Source organism: Taudactylus pleione, unplaced genomic scaffold (assembly GCF_031769625.1).
Source record: "Taudactylus pleione unplaced genomic scaffold, aTauple2 ptg000026l, whole genome shotgun sequence".
Classification (NCBI taxonomy): domain Eukaryota; kingdom Metazoa; phylum Chordata; class Amphibia; order Anura; family Myobatrachidae; genus Taudactylus; species Taudactylus pleione.
Window position 1 is genome coordinate 11,317,759 of NW_028284428.1, and position 20,752 is coordinate 11,338,510.

At 47.2% G+C, this 20,752-nt stretch overlaps 1 protein-coding gene across 6 annotated transcripts in view; it reads left to right on the forward strand.

Moving 5' to 3' along the window:
* The window catches only part of ADGRG2 (adhesion G protein-coupled receptor G2), a 278,970-nt gene that overhangs the window by 200,502 nt on the left and 57,716 nt on the right, over positions 1-20,752 (forward strand). For all 6 annotated transcript variants that reach the window (XM_088451625.1, XM_088451627.1, XM_088451628.1 and 3 more), the window contains one exon: positions 7,834-7,865. In XM_088451625.1, the coding sequence (XP_088307751.1) occupies positions 7,834-7,865 (32 nt within the window). The remainder of the gene's footprint in view (positions 1-7,833; positions 7,866-20,752) is intronic.

Genomic DNA, 20,752 nt, shown 5'->3' on the forward strand with positions numbered 1-20,752 from the left:
CAGAATCTCCTCGGCAGCTGTAGCGGCTCGCTGCTCCCTGCGGTGGCGCTCTTGGAAAGCGGATGCAGACTCCAAGAAGAGATTGGAATGCTTGCCCTTTAATGGACAGGTCCTGTTTGGTCCTGATCTAGACAAATTTGTGGCCACGCTGGCAGCAGCTAAATCTGCGTGTTTGCCATTGGCTACAGTCCCATCAGGGTCTGGTACTTTGTCCTTTCGGTCCTATAGGGCCCAGGGTAAGTCCAAAGTACAGTCCTTTCCGAGGCAATTAGGAGCAAGGATATCTGCCAAGCCAAAGAAGCAGGCTTGGAGTACAAGACGTCCTACTCCCTAGTCGGACAATAAACCTTCAGCCTGAAGGGACGGGCCTCCCCTTGGGGGACCCCAGAGTGAGGGGCTGACTTCTTCAGTTCACCCAGTGCTGGTGTCTGACTACCATGGACACTTGGGTAAGAGAAGTGGTCTCTTGGGGCTATGCCCTCTCCTTCCGGCGAAGGCCTCCAGGACGGTTTTTCACCACAGGCCTTCAGTCAACTCTGGAGAAGGCCTGGGAACTCCAGAAGTGTTGCACTCTATGCTCCAGGCTGGAGTTTATAGTGCCCCAGAGAGGCAAGGGATACTATTCCAATCTCTTTCTGGTACAGAAGCCCAATGGGTCTTACCAGCCCTTCCTCAACCTCAAGTCCCTAAACAAGTCCTTGGGGGTTCCTCGGTTCAGGATGGAGACCCTACGTTCCATTATATTGGCAATGGAACCTGGGGATTTCATGGTGTCGTTGGACATTCAGGATGCCTACCTGCATGTCCCTATTATCTTGGCACACCAGCAATTCCTCAGGTTTGCAGTACTCAACCACCATTTCCAATTCCAGGCACTGCCCTTTGGTCTGGCCACAGTGCCTCAAGTGTTTACCAAAGTCATGGCAGTCATGGCAGCCCACCTGTGGATGCAGGGGGTCCGCTTGTTGCCCTATCTGGACGACCTTCTGTTGTTAGCCGGGTCTCCAGAGATACTTCAGCACCATCTGCATCTGACAATATTTCTGTTGCAGAACTATGGCTGGTTGATAAACTGGAAGAAGTCCTCCCTGTGTCACGGCTGCCGACACTTGAGACTCCTGGGAGGAGGCAGGCCTACTAGGCACAATAAACTGGGGTGGCTTTAGGAATGACCTTTTCATGAAATCTCGATAGCTCGGAATAAAAGTAAATAGAATTTATTCACAGGAGAAATATAATAGCAACGTCTCACATAAAGTCTCAACAACACTGAGGTTCACATAAGCAATAATGAGTATAGGAGAAAACCTCTCATATAGTCTTTAACACAGAAAAGTTAATATGGTAGGGAACCCTGAGTCCAGTATGAGGCGAACGCCTCAGGATGGTATACAGGAACTTCACCTGGGTGGAACCCTGTAGTGATGGAGATCCGGAGCAGAGTGAGCCCTGTGATGTGGTGAAAGACGGAGCAGGGTTGAGCCCTGTGATGCTGTGAGGCTGAACCAGGGTTGAGCCCTGTGATGCAGTGAGGTCGGAGCAGGATTGAGCCCTGTGATGCGATGAAGTCTGAGCAGGGTTGAGCCCCGTGATGCGGTGAAATCGGAGCAGGGTTGAGCCCTTTGATGCGATAAGATTGAAGCAATGTGGTTCCGGAACAGGGTTGAGCCCTGCGGTGTAACTAGAATCCAGAGCGGGTTTAAGCCCTGTGAAGCGATGTGGTTCCGGAACAGGGTTGAGCCCTGCAGTGTGACTAGAATCCGGAACAGGGTTGAGCCCCGCGATGGGGTGATGATAACTGTAACGGTGCAGTTGACAACTGTAATGAAGATGGATACGATGTCCACAGGAGTGAGAGGCAACAGGCAAAGTAAATAGTGCAGCAAAAGGTGAAACCACAGCAGTGGAGCAGAAAGCAATACTTGGGCAATGGCTATGCTGAGCTCTGTAGTGCGGCTGGTAACTGGCATCAGAAGTTTAGCTGGAACATGAGCGGAGATATAGCAAAGTCCACAGGCACAGCAGGGATCTGGCAGGAGTCCAAGAAAGACCTGAAAGTAACGTTGCACAGACACTGAGACACAATTAGTGACAGGCTTTATACTAGAGGTCTGTGATCCATAGGAAGTTCAGAACATGTGACCCAAATGGAATCAGGTTTGAAATAATGAGCAATCTAGGAATTCCACAACCTGACAACACTTTGGAAACAGATGATCACTTTAAGTCTCTATTCCCTGTATGTGAAGAACGCCAGCAAGCAGAATAGCTCCTCCAACGACCACAAAGGAACTTTGGAAAAAGTAATCTATCTTTATGTACTGAAATAGTCGCAGTCCTGACACCCTGGTTCCCTCACAGAGGATGCTCCATCTCGGAGCCCTGTTGGACTCCCAACAACAGAGGATCATTGTGACGGAGGAAAAGATGTCTGCATTACAGGCAAAGGTATGCTGTTGCCTTCGAAGCTGCCGAGTGTATTCACTCAGCGATGAGGTTACTGGGCTCCATGGTGTCAATGTTTGACATGTTGGAATATGCCCAGTTTCACTCCAGACCTCTGCAGAAGTTGATCCTCTCCAGATGGAATGGGTTGTCCCATCGGATAAAGACCATGGTTCTTTCTCCGGAGGTACGTCTGTCTCTGGCCTGGTGGCTACAGACTGCTCACCTAAACAGGGGATGCCCCTTTTGGGTGGCGAACTTGGGTCCTTTTGACAACGGACGCCAGTCTCCGAGGCTGGGGAGCAGTGACGGGTCCAAACTTGTTCCAGGGCAGGTGGACTCCTGCAGAATCTGCGCTTCCAATAAACATCTTGGAACTTCGGGCAGTATTCAAAGCTCTTCAGCAAACAAGGCACGTTCTCCACGGAAAGCCCGTGCAGCTGCAGTTGGACAATGCCACCACGGTGGCTTACATCAACCGCCAAAGAGGGACAAGAAGTCAGGTGGCACTGACAGAAGTGTCCCGCATTCTGGCCTGGGCGGAGGGCAATCTCCCTGCCATCTCGGCAGAGTTTATACCAGGAGTCCTCAACTGGGAAGCAGACTTTCTCAGCCATCAAGACGTGCATCCAGTAGAGTGGTCTCTTCTCCAAGAGGTGTTTCAGCTACTGGTGAACAAGTGGGCCTTCCAGAGATAGACCTCATGGCCTCCCGACACAACAACAAGCTTCCTGTGTACGGATCAAGAACAAGAGACAGAGGCACTTCTGGTAGACGCTCTGTCGGTCCGGTGGACCTTCCAGTTTGCGTACCTCTTCCCTCCATTCTTCCTTCTTCCTCGTGTGATTTGCAAATTCAAGCAAGAAGGCGGCACACTCCTGTTGATAGCTCCAGCGTGGCCCAGATGGCACTGGTACTCAGATCTCCGGAGTCTATCCATAGACACTCCGATGCTGTTGCTGTATTCTGAAGTCTCCTGATCATTACAAAGTCATTCCTAGTGAATCCAGTACCAAGTCTTCTGCCACAGTGACCTCATCTACTGGCAAGTCATCTGAGTACATCTCTACTGCTCATTGCAAGTTCAAGTGGACATTATCCTCACTGTACTTCAGTTTACTTCTGTCCTACATTATATTACTTTTATTTAGCATTGCAGCTCCTTACTTACTTTGGGACTCACTACTCACTATACCATCAGTACCTCCATCGACTGTTGTTGTTTCTCTGTGGTTCCTTTCCTAGAGTGTTGGGATTTGTGCTTTCTGCCACAGCATTCGTTATAGTTGTCAAGGACTGGGTGCTGGACCTAGGGTCCTCCTTGAGGATTTAGACTCCAGTGAGGCAACTCTGATGATTGGTCTGCAGCATTTGTTATCAGATTCCAGACGGGCTACCGATCACCTTAATTACTTGCGGTCCTGTCCCCTGAGTTCTCAAACACTGGTTCCTGCCCATACGTTCAGGATAAGGGGTTGAGTTCCACTCAATTGGTTCCAGTGGCAAGATTGGAAGCCTAGCAGATATCACTGACCTTCGAAGGCACCAGTCATTTAACACATGGATCTCACCCATGAGTAGACCTCTGATACAACCACCACTTTTTTGCCACAACTTGTCAGCCCAGTCCTGACTCTGATCTAAAAACCTAAATGTGACAGTGTCCATAAATGGCTACATTTCCTCCACATCTCTTGCCACACCTCAACTATAGACATTAAATACAAAAAATAATTATTATAAAGATCAAATAATTGCAAAGGTACAGTTAGGCAGAGCGGACAGATAACACTGAGGAGGCAAATTCACAATGAAAGAAGACATCTCCCTCATAAAAACCATTTTAATTCAAAATCAAGGTTTAACCCCCCTGGTTTAACATACCAGAATCATAAATACATGTCATCTCTGCCTTTGCAAGATGACTGGCTAGGTTCCTCTGAGGCCAGTTTCCCTTTACTAATTCAATACTTAAAAATCTTTTGATCCCAGGTATTTATCTGTTTAGATATTCCTGTTTGCCAAGAAATGATCACGAATGGTTACCATGCCAACCAAGCACAACGGTAAACTGGAGTTGGCCAGTTGCATCAAACCAGACCGGAAGTCCGTGTAGAGCTGAGGATGGAAGACTACACACTGTGTAGTCGGCGGTGACTTCTGTAAATCGGATCTCCGGTCACTATGACAATGTGACGCATAGGGATCACTTGATCAGGAGAGGAGGATTCTGGTGTAGCCAGAGAGGATTTCCGTAAAACAGATCTCTGGTCGCCATGACAGTGTGGTTGTTTTCAGATCACGTGATCAGGAGAAGAGGATTCCGATTGGCATATCACATTTTAACTATTGATAAAGGGAGTTGCTTTTTGTGTAGTTAGCAGATGTGCCAGCTGTATTGCGATTGGCCAGCCAAGGTATTTAAGGAGTGGAGGGCTGTGAGGGGACGTTAGTTTTTAGACTTACCTTGAAAAAGACCCCAGGGTGGGTCAAAATGCATCAGCCGGGTCGGATTAAGGGAGGGGGGGGGCGACAGGGGCGGTCGTCCCTGGGCCCCCACACACGGAGGGGCCCCCACTAGCAGCGATGCAGCCGGTGGCTTGCACCAGGGTCAGCTGGCTGCACCCGCCGCTAGTGTCCCCGCCGCTAGTGTAGTGTAAACCGCAGTTAGCACGGCCACACTACACAGTGACAAACACACAGCCGCCGCCGGCAGCTGTGTGTTTGTTACAGCAGCCGATGAGAGTCAGACAGACTCTCATTGGCTGCTGCATCAACGGGGGGAGCCGGCTGGAGCTCACTCATGTCCCGTGGTGACAGACGTGGACAATCCGGTTTTTAGGTGTCACCAGGAGATGACCCGGGACTTACTGTAGCATGATGACATCACCTCGTGCACATGAGATCTGTCCATTGTCAATTCTTTCCTTCAAGCCAGTAATTGTTTCATTTCTACTACTGGGTGGATTCATCCGATCATTTTCATGCATATATATTTATGCTAATTTGTATGCGCAAGCTACTGTACAATTGTATAGAGTGATTTATTCTGATGAGGATCCATGTGATATTTTATAAGAATGCTGTTTTATGTGTTGCACTATATATTTCTTCTTTTATTTTTGGGTACATGTATGTACATATCCAATGAGTATCACTGATCCTAAAGGAGTATGAAGAAGATAGAGTATTTCCTTCATGTGAATGATTGGCCTTATTATGAAGGAGAAAAGGAGACGTATACCGCACATATACAAGGAATGTGACATTATTCAGAGACTTTAATTAAAAAAATTTTGGGACAGTGCCGGTGAGGAGTTATCAAATTTTTGGTTATATATTAAAAGCAGTCTGCTAGCCAACTTGGATAGATTTCAGTTTGCCAATAGAGAGAATAGGTTGAATGAACATGCTTTGCTCATTGTAGTTAATTCTTTCCTCAGCCATTTAGAAGTTTTTAATACCGACAGATATGTCCAGATACATCTATGCTCTGTGCACTACAAGCTGCACTACCCATAACACGGGAGCTCAGTGTGACTCGATAGTGCAGAGCGTCTTTTCGTGCAACTTTTTACCTATATTTTGCCTATATTCTGTGTGTGACTGCGGGTGTATCGGCATGCAAAATACTACGTTCGTGTCAGCAGCTGCAACACTGTAACGTAGCGTTTCACATGCAGATACAATACAACTGAAGTTATAAATGACTTAGAGGTACGGATGTGTCAACATACAGCTAGCTTCTTTGCACGTTAAAGATCCCTTCTAGTTGTGCCATGCTGTGGTGCGACTCGGTAGCGCCCAGTGTCTTTTCGTGCGTCTTTTTCTCAGATGCGTCTTATTTGCAAAGTGATGCAAATAGGACACACAATGTGCATTCTATTTGCATCATATTATGAACGAGACGCATTTGAAGGCGAAAAGTCACACGAAAAGACGCACTGCATCACCGAGTCGCATGCCGCTCCCATGTTATGTGTAACACCACTTGTAGCGCACAGCGGATAGATGTATGTGTACACATCTGTAGAGAGGGTTTATAATTTGAAATTGTTAGGTGTTACCATATCTGAGGACATGTAATGGACTACAAATATTGTCACTATGGTTAAAAAGGCACAACAGCGCGTGTATTTCCTTAGGGAATTGCAGATGCTAAATTTATCAATAAGTAACTTGGTGAATTTCGAACGTTGTGTTATTGAAAGCGTCTTGACGTATTGCATCCCAGTTTGGTATGGGAACAGTTCCAAAGCAGAAAGTAAGCTTTTAGAGAGTGTAGTGAAAACGGCTGAATGCTATTGGTACTAATCTACTCTGTATATATGATACTTATGTTCAGAGCAGTATTAAGATGGGCATACGCTATACAATTATCTGTCAGATATCTGTCCAGTCTGGCTGGTTGGAATAAAAACCTTGTAATGTATGGGAGCAAATGACAATCGTCCATTTGCTCACAAGCACTGGAAAACAGACAAAGATGGTCTTTCAGACAAATTGGTTAAAACACACGAATGTAACCAATTTGAACTATAGTTTTTTGTCCGTTTTCCAGTGTTTAAAACCATGTGATCGACTGTCATTTGCTCCCATAGATTACCAAGTTTTTATTCCAACCAGCCAGATTGGACAGATATTTGACAGATAATTGTATAGTGTATGCCCAGGATTAGACAAGAAATAGCATTTTGAAAGGTTAAAATTATCTTAACCATCAGTTATTGGTAGAATGAACCAGAATAGTGGCAAATAGGTCTGTTTTATTTGTATTCTGTTGTATCAAAGATATAGAATTTCTGAAATGTAATTTCATTGTTTTTTTTTCAATGACAATAAAGTATTTATTCTATTCTTACCATTATGGCGCTTGATGTGTGTGGCCAGACAACACAACTGAGCGGGCATTTACATTTGCTCGCCCAGTTGTGATGTCAGTGTCGCTGGTCCCTGTGGCCAGTGTACTGGCGGTCGGCAGGTCGCCTGTACACACACGTAGATGAACCAATAAATCTGCATGATATATCTGCTTCGGCTTGCTGCAGGGCCGACCTGATACAGTAGAGTATGTCTGTGAGCGACGTCTTTCACCGGCATATCGGGTGTACACACCCTCTGATGCACTACAGATACTGCATATCGTTTGTCCCCCATTAGTTTGTACCCCACATTAGTGCGTAGCACATGCAGTGATTCCAGTGTTGTAACATTGATAATAGACAATGGCCTATATTTAAAAACATTAATAAAAATTTTTTATTGACAGCATCTCTGTAAATAAAATCTGGACAGATGATTTTTATATTAATATCCACTCCATTGTGTCTGAGCAACCAGTTCTTAAATAAATTTGCATTAATTATACTGTGCTATTTGTATTTACAGAATTGTGAAAACAAGAGCAAATTGTTACAGTCGTAAGTATCATTGTTCATTTTATGGCTTTTTTTAAAGGTTATGTTTCCAGTACAAACGTGGAATCCGAAAATAGCTAAAATAGAGAGTGGTAATTGGCAAAAATATTAAAAGCTGTGATGGGGAGATTTGTAAAATTGCTATGTTTTTATTTTTCCCTATGGAAAATGATTCCCATTTTCCTAATAAACCAAATAAGCACTGATAATATTTTACGGTAGAAAGAAGTTATTTTTTGTTATCAGTATCCAAGGTCAGCTAGAAAGTGTAATTCATTGTGTTGCACCAGTTATACCCCTTTTACACCAACCTAAAATTCCCGGGATGATGCGCATCAATCCAGGATTTTTGTCTGTGTAAATGGATCCACCCGGGTCCGGGATCCAACTTGGGTACTTTGTCACGATGACCCGGATTGTGCCGCATGCCGCCCGAATAGCCGGCTTCAGTGGCTCCTGGAAATTACATCATCTCCAAACGTCCACTGCAATGCCTGAAGAGCCAGGTCACTGCAGACCCTGCTCCGGTGTGAATGGCGCCTGCTCGGGAATATCCTGGGTCGACGCCGCAGTATGCAAGGTGTATGAAAGGGGTAAGTTCCGGGTCTGATCCAGATTGGAACCACATTTCTAGGAAGACTTTAAGCACTGCTACCCAGAATGCCAGGCATGATGTCATGCCCGACGAGTACGCCTAAGTTGAGTTTGCAGAGCTGCGCAGCTAGGTCCCGAATTTTTCTTTTTTTTGGTGAAGGGGGGGGGGGGGGGTGTGGTATCACTGTGCTTTACAGCCCCGGGTGACACCAACCCCAGTGACGTCTCTGGATCAGTGCATGTTCATTTAAATGCATCTTATGCAGACCACAAGAAAGACGCAATGGCTGTTTTTATTTAATTTGAACTTAATACTCATTTGAACTTAAATACTACTTTAATGTATATACATTTGTATTTAATTGCATTCTTCATGGTAATTGTGACTTTTTTACTTATTAACACTGTTTTATGTACAGATGTGTCCTCATACTGTACATCATTTCTGCAGTCGCGCCAAACCTATTGGCGCTCCAGGCCCTGTGTTACTCTGTTAGCATCAGGAATCTTTTATTCAATCTGTTTTTGCCGAAAATGTGTCTTAGTCACAATGCATTGTGACTAGGACACACCAGGGGGTATAATTACTATGGTTCAATTAGAGATTAATTTTTATGAATCACTGAAATCTCCTGAGATTGAATTGAACTTGAACAGCAACATCCCTCAGTAAATCTCAAATTTACTAAGAATGGATTTTGCATTCGTTTTCAAATCGAATTCGATCTCGTTTCAGTTTAAGAAGGGATTTGCTGTTCGATTTTGCATGTTCATGTCCAAATCGAACAGCAAATCCCACTCCAAAAGGAACTTCAAAGCCCCAAATGAATAGAACTGCTTCATGCTTTCATTTCCAGCATGAGCAGTTCATTTTCACACAGATACATGTATACATCAGTGAGATACATGCATGTATCTTACTGTAACAAGCTTGTAAAGAGTTGATGTAAAAAAAAAAAAATTAAAAGGGATCCCCCCCCTAAATAGACAACCAGCCCCGGACTTTCCAGTCCTGGTTGTGTAAGTACAGGGAAGTACTTCTATTCATTTGGGGATTTGCAGTTCGAGTTTGAATTAGGTTTTTCATTCGATTTATAAATCGAATGTTAGTAAATGAAGGGATCTTATTGTCCTCTATGTGAAAACTTTGATGTTTTTCAGAAATTCGATTTAATTTCTAATTCCTTTTTCTGTTCGATTTGACATTCGAGTTTGCCTTTAGTAAATCCTTTCATAAAAAAATCGACCCAAAATCGAACAGAAAACAAAATCGAACTTTAGTAAATTTACCCCCAGGAGACTGCTCTGATTAATTTGACATGCATCACTTATATCTGTGTGCAACTACATCTCTGAATTTATATACGAATAGTAACGATGCAGCGGCCACTGCTGTTTTCATGCTAAGTTCGGTTGTGCTTCATATACAGACTCAGTCGCACACAGATATACAGGTGTTGAATATCAAATTAATCAATGCAGTCTTGTGGTGCGTCATAGTACATCGCATTGCAACAAAGACGCATTTTTGGCAAAAATAGAGTCCCTTGCACCAGGCATCTTGCACCACGTGGCGTATTAAGGCTAGATGTATGAGGACACATGTATACAGGGCTGGATTAAGGTCTGTGGGGGCCCCTGGGCAACAAACTTGTTGGGGCCCCTATCAATAAAATTATACAAGTGATATATTGCTGATGTTTAAAAAAATATAATGTACTGTGTGTGTGTATATACATATATATATATATATATATTATATATGTGTGTGTGTGTGTGTGTATATATATACTAATAGCAGGACCCAGCACTCTCTATCAAAACGTGCCTCCGGTGCCCTTCCTGACAATAAACACAAGTCCAGGGCTAGGGATGGCACTCTGCAAGTCTCCACAAACAACAAATGATAGCATAGCAAAGTATTGCTGTGCTAAGTTTTATATATATATATATATATATATATATATATATATAAACACCCAGTATATATATATATATATATATATATATATATATATATATATACACATACACAATTACCTACATGCATATATGCACACACACAATTACCTACATATACACACACACAATTACCTACATATACACACACACGATTACCTATATATATATATATACACACACACACACACACACAACTACCTACATATACACACACACACACAATTACCTACATACATGCACACACAATTGCCTACATACATGCACACACAATTGCCTACATGCACACACACAATTACCAATATATATACACACACACAATTACATACATATACACACACACAATTACCTACACACACACACACAATTACCTACATATACATACACACACAATTACCTACATATACACACACACACACACACACACACAATTACCTACATATACACACACACACACACAATTACCTACATATACACACACACACACACACAATTACCTACATATATACACACACAATTACCTATATATACACACACACACAATTACCTACATATACATACACACACAGTTACCTATACAGTATATACACACTCACACACAATTACCTACTTGCACACAGGCTCTCTCCTCTTCTGCTCCACGGCTGGGTGACGGGCAGAAGCAGTGTAACATGACACCTTGGAGTCTGCTCTGCCTCACACTGTCACACACTGCAGGCAGCCTGGTCCCTGGGTTGCTGCTTGGGCTCTGGTCTGATCCGGCACAGTCTCGCGAGATCTGGCATCATAATCTCATGACACTGTGACTGTAATGAAGCTCCTCGGCGGATGCTGAAAGGAACCAGCTGAGCTGCTGAGGAGTACCGCAGCGGAGACAGCTAAATGCTGTACTCCGGTTTTCAACAGAAGTAGTGGCCGGAGGCAGGGGACAGTGTGTGGGGGCCCCCTATGTGTGGGGGCCCCGGGACGACCGCCCCTGTCGCCCTGCCTATAATTCGGCCCTGCATGTATATCTAATCATTAAAGTACTAAAGTACTATATTGTGTATGAATTTTGTACTATAATTCTAACATTTACCACTAACATTGTCAAGTCTCATCTACTGGTGTAAACTATGCGCACATACTATTGTTTTGTCCTGGCGTAAAACTGACTCAGACCTATCTGCAGAACTGGAGCCATTTTCAGATGTGTCCATCTATGCAAGCTACGCAATATTCTCCTTTTTTTGTCAGCCGCATTTTAGAGCTGCATTTTAGGCGCGAGATGCGTCCAACTATAATCTATAGAATGAGCCCCCATATATGTTCAAAACAGCACTTTCCCATGTGAGCATAGTTGGACAGTTACTGAAAAAATAGGTTAACTTCATTTCTGTTAGTAAAACAAGTTGTATATGTGAACCTAGTTTTATTTTCAAGTGGGTTTGACCCTACGTTCTAATTCTAATCAGAATACTAGGCAGCATGTATCAGTGCTGTGTTACGGTGCTATTGTAGAGCCCTGCTCCTTCCACATCTAACACCCAGAGGGAAATGTAATAGCCTGTGATATGCAGGCATCAGCAGCAATTTGGTGAATCTGCCCATTTAAAAGGCAAAACCAGGTTGGTTTTGTCTTTTAATTTTATTTTTTATTTTCAAAGATAATTTTGTATTAAAGTTTTCAAAATGTAAACGTGTAGAGAAAACAAGAATAAAGGAAAGCAAAGGGGATAAGGCATGATGAGCACATATGTGTTTTATTTATTTGATGAGCACATGTTTACAGATGTGTAGCGTGTAGACAGGGCGCCCGGAGCACGTGCGTGCTATGGCACCCCCGCAAGTGTTACAGGGAGGAGGCGGGTCTATATGGGAGTAAAGTAAAGGGAAGTAAAAATTTACATATGGGGCAGTATCAAACTGGGTCATGGAGGGCTAGATATATTCCAACCCACTAAAATAATTTTACTAATAAAATCCAGTTTTGTGTGTACTCCATAAAAATACACCTTACTTATATGGCAGTGACTCTGCAATTGGAAAGCTCTAAAGAAATTGGTCCTCCCTGGGCAGACAATATTCAGTCGGTATCCACTATTCATGCATGTAGGAGACCACATGGTCGGGAAGATGACTGTTTGTGTAGGGATATAACCAATGTCATAATCATACAACAAAGGTTGAACCAGACCCTTGGTTTCTGTCCTGTGTCCCCTATAGCCTTCTGCCCCCTTTCTCTCCAGCCTCCTGCCCCATCTTTCCAGCCTCTTTCCCAGTCACTCCAGCCGTCAGCCCCCTGCCACTCCAGCCGTCAGCCCCCTGCCACTCCAGCCGTCATCCCCCTGCCACTCCAGCCATCATCCCCCTGCCACTCCAGCCTACATCCCCTTGTCACTCCAGCCTACAGCCCCTTGTCACTCCAGCCTACATCCCCTTGTCACTCCAGCCTACATCCCCTTGTCACTCCAGCCTACAGCCCCTTGTCACTCCAGCTTACAGCCCCTTGTCACTCCAGCTTACAGCCCCTTGTCACTCCAGCCTACATCCCCGTGTCACTCCAGCCTACATCCCCGTGTCACTCCAGCCTACATCCCCTTGTCACTCCAGCCTACATCCCCTTGTCACTCCAGCCTACATCCCCTTGTCACTCCAGCCTACATCCCCTTGTCACTCCAGCCTACATCCCCGTGTCACTCCAGCCTACAACCCCTGTCACTCCAGCCTACAGCCCCCTGTCACTCCAGCCTACAGCCCCCTGTCACTCCAGCCTCCATCCCCTTGTCACTCCAGCCTACATCCCCTTGTCACTCCAGCCTACAGCCCCCTCTCACTCCAGCCTATAGCCCCTTGTCACTCCAGCCTACATCCCCTTGTCACTCCAGCCTACAGCCCCGTCATTCCAGCCTTCAACCCCCTGTCAGTCCAGCTCCCTGACACTCCAGCCTTAAGCCTCCTCTCACTCCAGCCCCTATTATCAGTGTCGCAAACTATCCCAATCACCCCCCAAAAAATGATTGTAACAGGTCAACACCATGGCCTATTAAACACCTGAGTTGCTGATTGCATGAAATATATAATCACTCCCCCTCCCCCTACTGATTTTAGCAAGCCAGCACCATGCACTATAAAACTCCTCAGCCAATGACTTCTCCTCCCTCATCCTCATCTCACCTCCCTCAATCACCTAAACATGATATTTGTAAATATAAAGTGGAGCACTGTGCAACAAACAGGCGCCACACTGCTAGAATGCACCTCGCTCTTTTCATTTTTTTGAAAAGCGTCCCGGCTCCCTGTCATGACGACACATGCACAACTCACACGGAAGTGCCCCTGAAGCTGGCTCCCGGCAGGCTGTCAGCTTAGACAGCTGCCCACTAGTGGATCCATGGGGGGGGAAGGGGAAGAGAGTAACTGCACACCCGTGCAGTTCCTCTTTCCTGCCTGGGCTGTCACTCTCTACTCTGGTGTTTCTAGCACATAAACTGCTGAATATCAGCAGTTTGTTGAATTAGCTGAGTGTGATAGAAGCAGCAGAGCAGACAGTGACACCCCAGGCAGGATAAAGGAACTGCATGGATTGTGACAGGTGCAGGGAGTTAGAATGAAGACTATTGCTTCTAATACTGGGCAATAACTGCGTTTGTAGAAGTAAACATATGACCCACAATGTATGTATAGTGCAGGATACAGCCAGGAAATAAATGTAAAAGGGCTATGGCAGCTGAAAAATTAGATCTTCCACTACTAACCGGAGGGGCTGAATTAGCGGGCAGCTCCACAACATATGCAAAATATCTCCTACCAGGCCACAATTAATCCAGCACAAAACTGTGTGGCCAAATCTTCTGCAGCCTGTTAGGAGTAAAATATAAACAATGGAACAGTTTCACAAACATTTCAATATGGATAACACACTTAGGGGGGGAATTCAATTGCCCACAATAATTTATCATGCAGTAAAAATGGGACTTTACTGCAATATTTTTTTCAGGCAACTCAATTAACCTCAATTTTTACAGCACGAAAAATTTCACGGATTCATGTGTTTTCGCAATCAAGGCCATGAATAAACGGCACTTATCAGGGGTTTTGTGTCACCTGCCTCCGGGCAGGTGAAAACAAATCCCAGATGGTGCCAGCTTCCTGTCAGCAGCCTAGCACATACTGCTGTGTGCTCGGCTGCAGTGGGACCAGGGAGACTGATGCCGCTAAGCAGCAGCAGCAGCAGTCTACTCTCCTCTGCGGTGGTGGGGGGAGCGATCACACTGATCGCAGCCCCCCTTGGTCTGCCCCTGGCTGAGGGGCTCACAGAGACCCCCTCCTCAGCACTGACAAGTTTTTTTTATAAGGGGGCGTAGCCAAATAAACAATTGGACCCAATTAGCTGAATCCAAACAAATGTCCAAGTCCTGTTCGCATTTTAATTGGACTGGTATCTTGCCAGGCTGACTTTCCGTTATTAAGAGGGCATACCGATATAATATAGTAATACTACTTCCTATGCAGGTCATGTTGGTGACACGTGACATAATAGGGATGGGAACAGCCCGCAGGGTGGCAGATCAAATAGGGAATAGTTTGAACTCAATGTCTAATCTAAAGTCACTAACAGTCATAAATTGGCATTTATTAATGCATAAAAATATGTACAAAACTTAAACATATTTAAGTTCATAAGGATTGATTTATTTTTGCATTACTGTGCTCATTAAAATATTTCATATGCTTATAACCAATAAACTTAAATATATTTTATATGCCTGTCAGCAATATTTTATTTGATTATTACTATGGGCCAAATGTAATAGGATGAGAGTGTACAGCAATGGGCAAAAGTTTTGAGAATGACACAAGTATTGGTTTTCACAAAGTTTGCTGCTTCAGTGTTTTTATGCTATACTGCATGTACCCATATGCATAAGATGGATTAAAAGCTTTTTGGAAGACTGGTGAGTGCATCCCCATGATTGATTTCTTTGAATCTAAAGAGGATTATTCATTTGTCCTTTTTTTGGGTTGTCACCCCAGCATATTATATTTACTCTCGTGAGTGTGGACCCATCTGGAATTGTGTGTGTGTGTGTGTGTGTATATGTATATATACATATATATATATATATATATATATAGTTCCACGTAGTGCAGGCACTCCCAAAACAACGTCCTCTGGCCGTGGTGCTCCCTGAAGAAAGTAAGTAGTAATGCAAGGCAGTGTCACTCTCCGGACTTGAAAAAAGTCAGAAAAGTGACACTGCCTTGCATTACTATATATATATATATATATACACACACACACACACACACACACACACACACACACACACACACACATATAGATATATAAACAGTATATGGTAACGCCTATTTTTCTGGGGCCGGCCCCACTGACATCACTAGTGATAGAGCCAAAAGCACTCCAGGGCTTGCGGCAGCGAGACCCTACTGCAGGGTCTCGTCGCAAGCGCGATGGTCTTGACCATCGCGACCATCTTTTTGGCCGCTCGCATAAGCTGTGGGTGGTCACCCACAGCTATGCGAATGGCCAGGAGGCCGCTCCAATTTTAGGTAGGAGGGCCCTGATTCAGAGCGAGCGCTCTGGTCAGAGCGTCCGGCTCTGAATCAAGCCCTCAGTGCCCACAATTTTCCCATTTGTTTACCACACAATCCCACTGGGTTCCAACATCCTTGTCACTCTATACATCCATCTAATTTAGAATACACATTCAGCTACTTAATTTCTAAAACTATCATACTCTGTCTATGCATGTACACTATCTTCGCCTCTATGCTGGTATAACTTCCCCAATCTCTACAGCTGTGTGGTCTCCTAACTGTGATAGCTCTTTATTCTCTCATTCGCCCGAATCTGTCTTTTCCCATCCGCGCCGCCCCTGTCTTCCTGCATCTGCGTCACTCTATTTCCTTCCTTCTGCACCACCACTCTCCCCCTAGTCACACCACTTTGTCTTCCCCTCATCTGTGCCACTCTTTCTTCCTCCATCTGCACCACTCTGCGGCCTTTAAGCTTTTTCATGGCCACCCCATGACTTCGGCATCTTCATCTGGCGGGCACCAACCTGCCAGGGCTTTGGAGTCTTTGCCTGGTGGGCTCCAACCCATCAGGGCTTCGGCGTCTTTGCCTGGCGGGCACCACCCGCCAGAACTTAGGAGTCTTCACCTGGTGGGCGCCAACCTGCTAGGGCTTCGGCGTCTTCACATGGCGGCTGCTAACCCGCCAGGGCCAACCCGCCAGGGCTTCGACGTCTTTTCCTAATGGGCGGCAGCCTGTGGCTGCTCTTTTGCGTGGCCGCCACCCACTAGGACTTCTGGCGTCCTCGCCTGGCAGGCGCCAACCCGCCAGGGCCTCGGGATCTTCAGCTAGTGGTCGGCAACCTGTGTCAGCTCTTTTGCATGGCCGCCGCCCACTAGGACTTCTGGCGTCTTCGCCTGGTGGGCGCCAAGCCGCCAGGGCTTTGGAGTCTTTGCCTGGCGGGCGCCAACCGGCCAGGGCTTCGATGTCTTCACCTAATTGGTGGCAGCTTGTGTCAGCTCTTATGCATGGCCGCCGCCCACTAGGACTTTTGGCATCCTCTTTCTTCAGGATCTCTTATTTGCTCCCTCCCGGCCACCTCCTCGCACTGGCTTATAGGGGGCGATGATGAGGGGGCGAGGTGATGATGTTGCGAGCCATGGAGGAGGGGGTTTGCAGGGGTATACAGGAGCTAATGGGGGCAGGGGCACAGAGGAGAGGGGGTGTAGGGGTATAGAGTGGGTAGTGGGAGCAGGGGCACAGAAGAGAGGGGGTGCAGGGGTAAGGTGGAAGTAGTGGGGGCAGGACACAGAAGAGGGGGTGCAGGGGTATAGAGAGTGCAGTGGAAAGGGGGTGTAGGGGTATAAAGGAGAGGGGGGTGCGGCGTAATATATAAGAGGTGAGAGCAGGGGTACAGAAGAAACGGGGTGTAGGGGTATAGAGGAGTGGGGGGTACAGCGGTATATAAGAGGTAGTGGGAGCAGGTGCACGGCAAAGGATAGGTGCAGGGGTGTAGAGGGAGTAGTGGGGCAGGGGCACAGAGGACGGGATATGTAGTGGTATAGAGGAGCTAATGCAGGCAGGGGCACAGAGGAGAGGGGATGTAGGGGTATAGAGGAGCTAATGGGGGCAGGGGCCCAGAGGAGAGGGGATGTAGGGGTATAGAGGAGCTAATGGGGGTAGGGGCACAGAGGAGAGGGGTTGTAGGGGTATAGAGGCGGCAGGGGCACAGAAGAAGGGGGGTGCTGGCTTATAGAGGAGGTAGTGGGAGCAGGGGCACAGAGGAGAGGGTGCCATAGATGAGGCATGGGCACAGAGGAGAGGGAGTGCAGGGGTACAGAGGAGAGGGAGGTACGGTGGTATATAAGAAGTAGTGGTAGCAGGGTCATAGAGGAGAGGGGGTGCAGGGTTATAGAGGAGGTAGTGGGGGTGGAGTCACAGATCTGAGGTGGCATAGAGGAGGCATGGGCAAAGAAGAGAGGTGCAGGGGTATAGAGGAGGGGGTGTGTAGGGGTATAGAGGAGCTAATGGGGGCAGGGGCACAGAGGAGAGGGGGTGTAGGAGTATAGAGAGGCTTGTGGGAGCAGGGGCACAGAAGAGAGGGGGTGCAGCGGTATATTGGAGGTAGTGGGGGCAGGGGCACAGATGACAGGGGGCCATTGAGGCAACAGGAACACAGAACAGAGGGAGGATGCAGGGGTATAGAGGGTTGTGGTGGCAGGAGCAGAGAGGAGAGGGGGGGCAGGGGTATAGAGGAGGTAGTGGGGGATAGGGCATAGATGAGGCAGGGGCAGAGGAGAGAGGGGTGCACAGAGGAGGAGGTAGTGGGAGCAGGGGCACAGAGGAAAGGCGGTGCAGGGGTACAGAAGACAGGGGGCCTTAGAGGAGGCAGGGACACAGAGGAGATGGGGGTGCAGGGGTACAGAAGACAGGGGGCCTTAGAGGAGGCAGGGACACAGAGGAGATGGGGGTGCAGGGGTATCGAGAGTTGTGGGGACATGAGCACAGAGGAGAGGGGGTGCTTGTGTATAGAGGAGGTAGTGGGGGCAGGGGCACAGAGGAGGGGGCATAGATGAGGCAGGGGCACAGAGAAGAGGGTGTGCAGGGTTTAAAGGGGGTAGTTGGAGTAGGGGCACAGAACTGAGGGGGGTGCAGGAGATAGTAGGAGTGGGGGCACAGAGGAGAGGAGGTATAGAGGAGGCAGAGGCACAGAGGAGAGGGGGTGCAGGGGTATAGTTGAGTTAATGGGGACATGGGCACAGAGGAGAGAGGGGTGCAGGGGTATAGAGGGGGAAGTGGAAACAGGCACAGAACAGAGGGGGGGGTGCAAGGGGTATAGAGGGGATAGTGGGGCAGGGGCACCAAAGAGGGGGTGTGCAGGAGTATAGAGGAGCCAATGGGAACAGAGGCACAGAGGGGAGGGGGTGTAGTGGTATAGAGGGATAGTGGGAGCACGGGCACAGAAGAGAGGGGGATGCTGGCATAAAGAGGCAGTAGTTGGGGCAGGGGCACAGAAAAGGGGCCATAGATGAGGCAGGAGCACAGAGGAGTGGGAGGTGCAGCGGTATATAAGTGGGATCAGGGGCATAGAGGAGGCACGAGAAGCATGCAGGGTATAGTGGGTGCAGTGGGGGAAGGGACACAGAGGAGGGTGTGTGTAAGGGTATAGAGGAGCTAATGGGGGGAAAGGGCACAGTGGAGAGGGGTGTAGTAAAGAGGGTAGTGGGAGACAGGGGGGTGCTGGCGTATTGAGGGGTAATGGGAGCAGGGGCACAGAGGAGATGTGGCCCATAGAGGTGGCGAGGCAAAAAGGAGAGGGCGCAGGGGTATAGAGGAGGTAGTGGGGACAGGGACAAAGAGGAGAGGGGAGCACAGAGAAAAAGGTAGTGGGGGCAGGGGCACAGAGGAGAGGGGGCATTGGCACTGAAGAGAAGGGGGTGCAGGGGTATAGAGATGGCAGTGGGAGCAGAGGCACAGAACAGAGTGGGGTGCAGGGGGATACAGGAGGTAGTGAAGGCAGGGGCACAGAGGAGAGGGGGGTGCAGGCAGGGGTATGGAGGAGAGAGAAAAAGCGCGTGCGTGCACTTTCCTACCTACCTCTATGTACAGCAGCAGGACAGGCTTCAAATAGGGGCAGGCACTCCCCCTGCCGATACACATGCATTATGTCAGCAAGAGGGCTGGGCTTCCACCATCACCAGATATGGTATGCCATCACACCTTGTGGTTAACTGCAGATTTAGCACTCTCACAGAATGAGATTGCTGTCACTCACAAAATGGTGGAGCTGCTAATTCACAGAATTGTGTGCTCATTGGAATACAGACATGCAGTCTATGAAATGAGGTTTGAGTAGTTATGCTGCTCCCACATCCCACTCCAGTGCCCACAATCTTCCCATTTGATCACCAAAACAAACTCACTGGCTTCCAACATCCTTCTCACTGCATACATTTATCTCATTTAGAATACACGTTCAGCTGCCTTATTTTTAAAAATATCACACTCTGTCTATGCATGTACACTTTCTTCCCCCTATATGCCTCCATGCTGCTATATATTCCCCATTCCTACTGCTGTGTGGTCTCCCAACTGTGATAGTCTGTGTTCCCTCATCCGCACCAATGTTTTTCCCCAGCCGCACCGCCCTGCATCTGTGCTTTCTCCACATTACTGTCTTTCTTTCATCTGTGGCACTCTTTCTTCCTCCATCTGCACTACTCTGGTCCCCCAACTGTGCAACTGTCTCCCCCCACCATCCGCACCACTCTGTCTTCCTCCCCATCAACATCAATCTGTCTTCCCCAATCCCTACTGCTGTGTGGTCTCTGAACTATGGGAGTCTGTGTTCTCTCATCCACACCAATCTGTCTTTCTCCATCTGCACCACCCTGCATCCGTGCCACTCTGTTTCCTTCTGCACCACTGCCTTCCCCTAAGCCACGCCGCTGTCTTCCTTTCCTCTGTGGCACTCTTTCTTCCTCCATCTGCATCACTCTGTCCCCCCCAACTGTGCAAGTCTGTCTCCTCCCCCCCACCCACACTACTGTCTTCCTACCCATCCACACTAATCTGTCTTCCCCAATCCCTACTGTTGTGTGTTCTCCTATTTGTGCTAGTCTGTATTCCCTTATCTGCACCAATCTGTCTTTACCCATCTGCACTGCTGTCTTTCCATGTCCATGCCACTCTCTTCCCCCATCCACATTGCTGTCCCCCAAACCGTGCCACTGTTTCCCCCCATCCGCACCACTGTTTTCCACCCATCTGCATTACTTTGGCTACCCCCCATCTGTACTGCTTAACCTTCCCTCCTCTA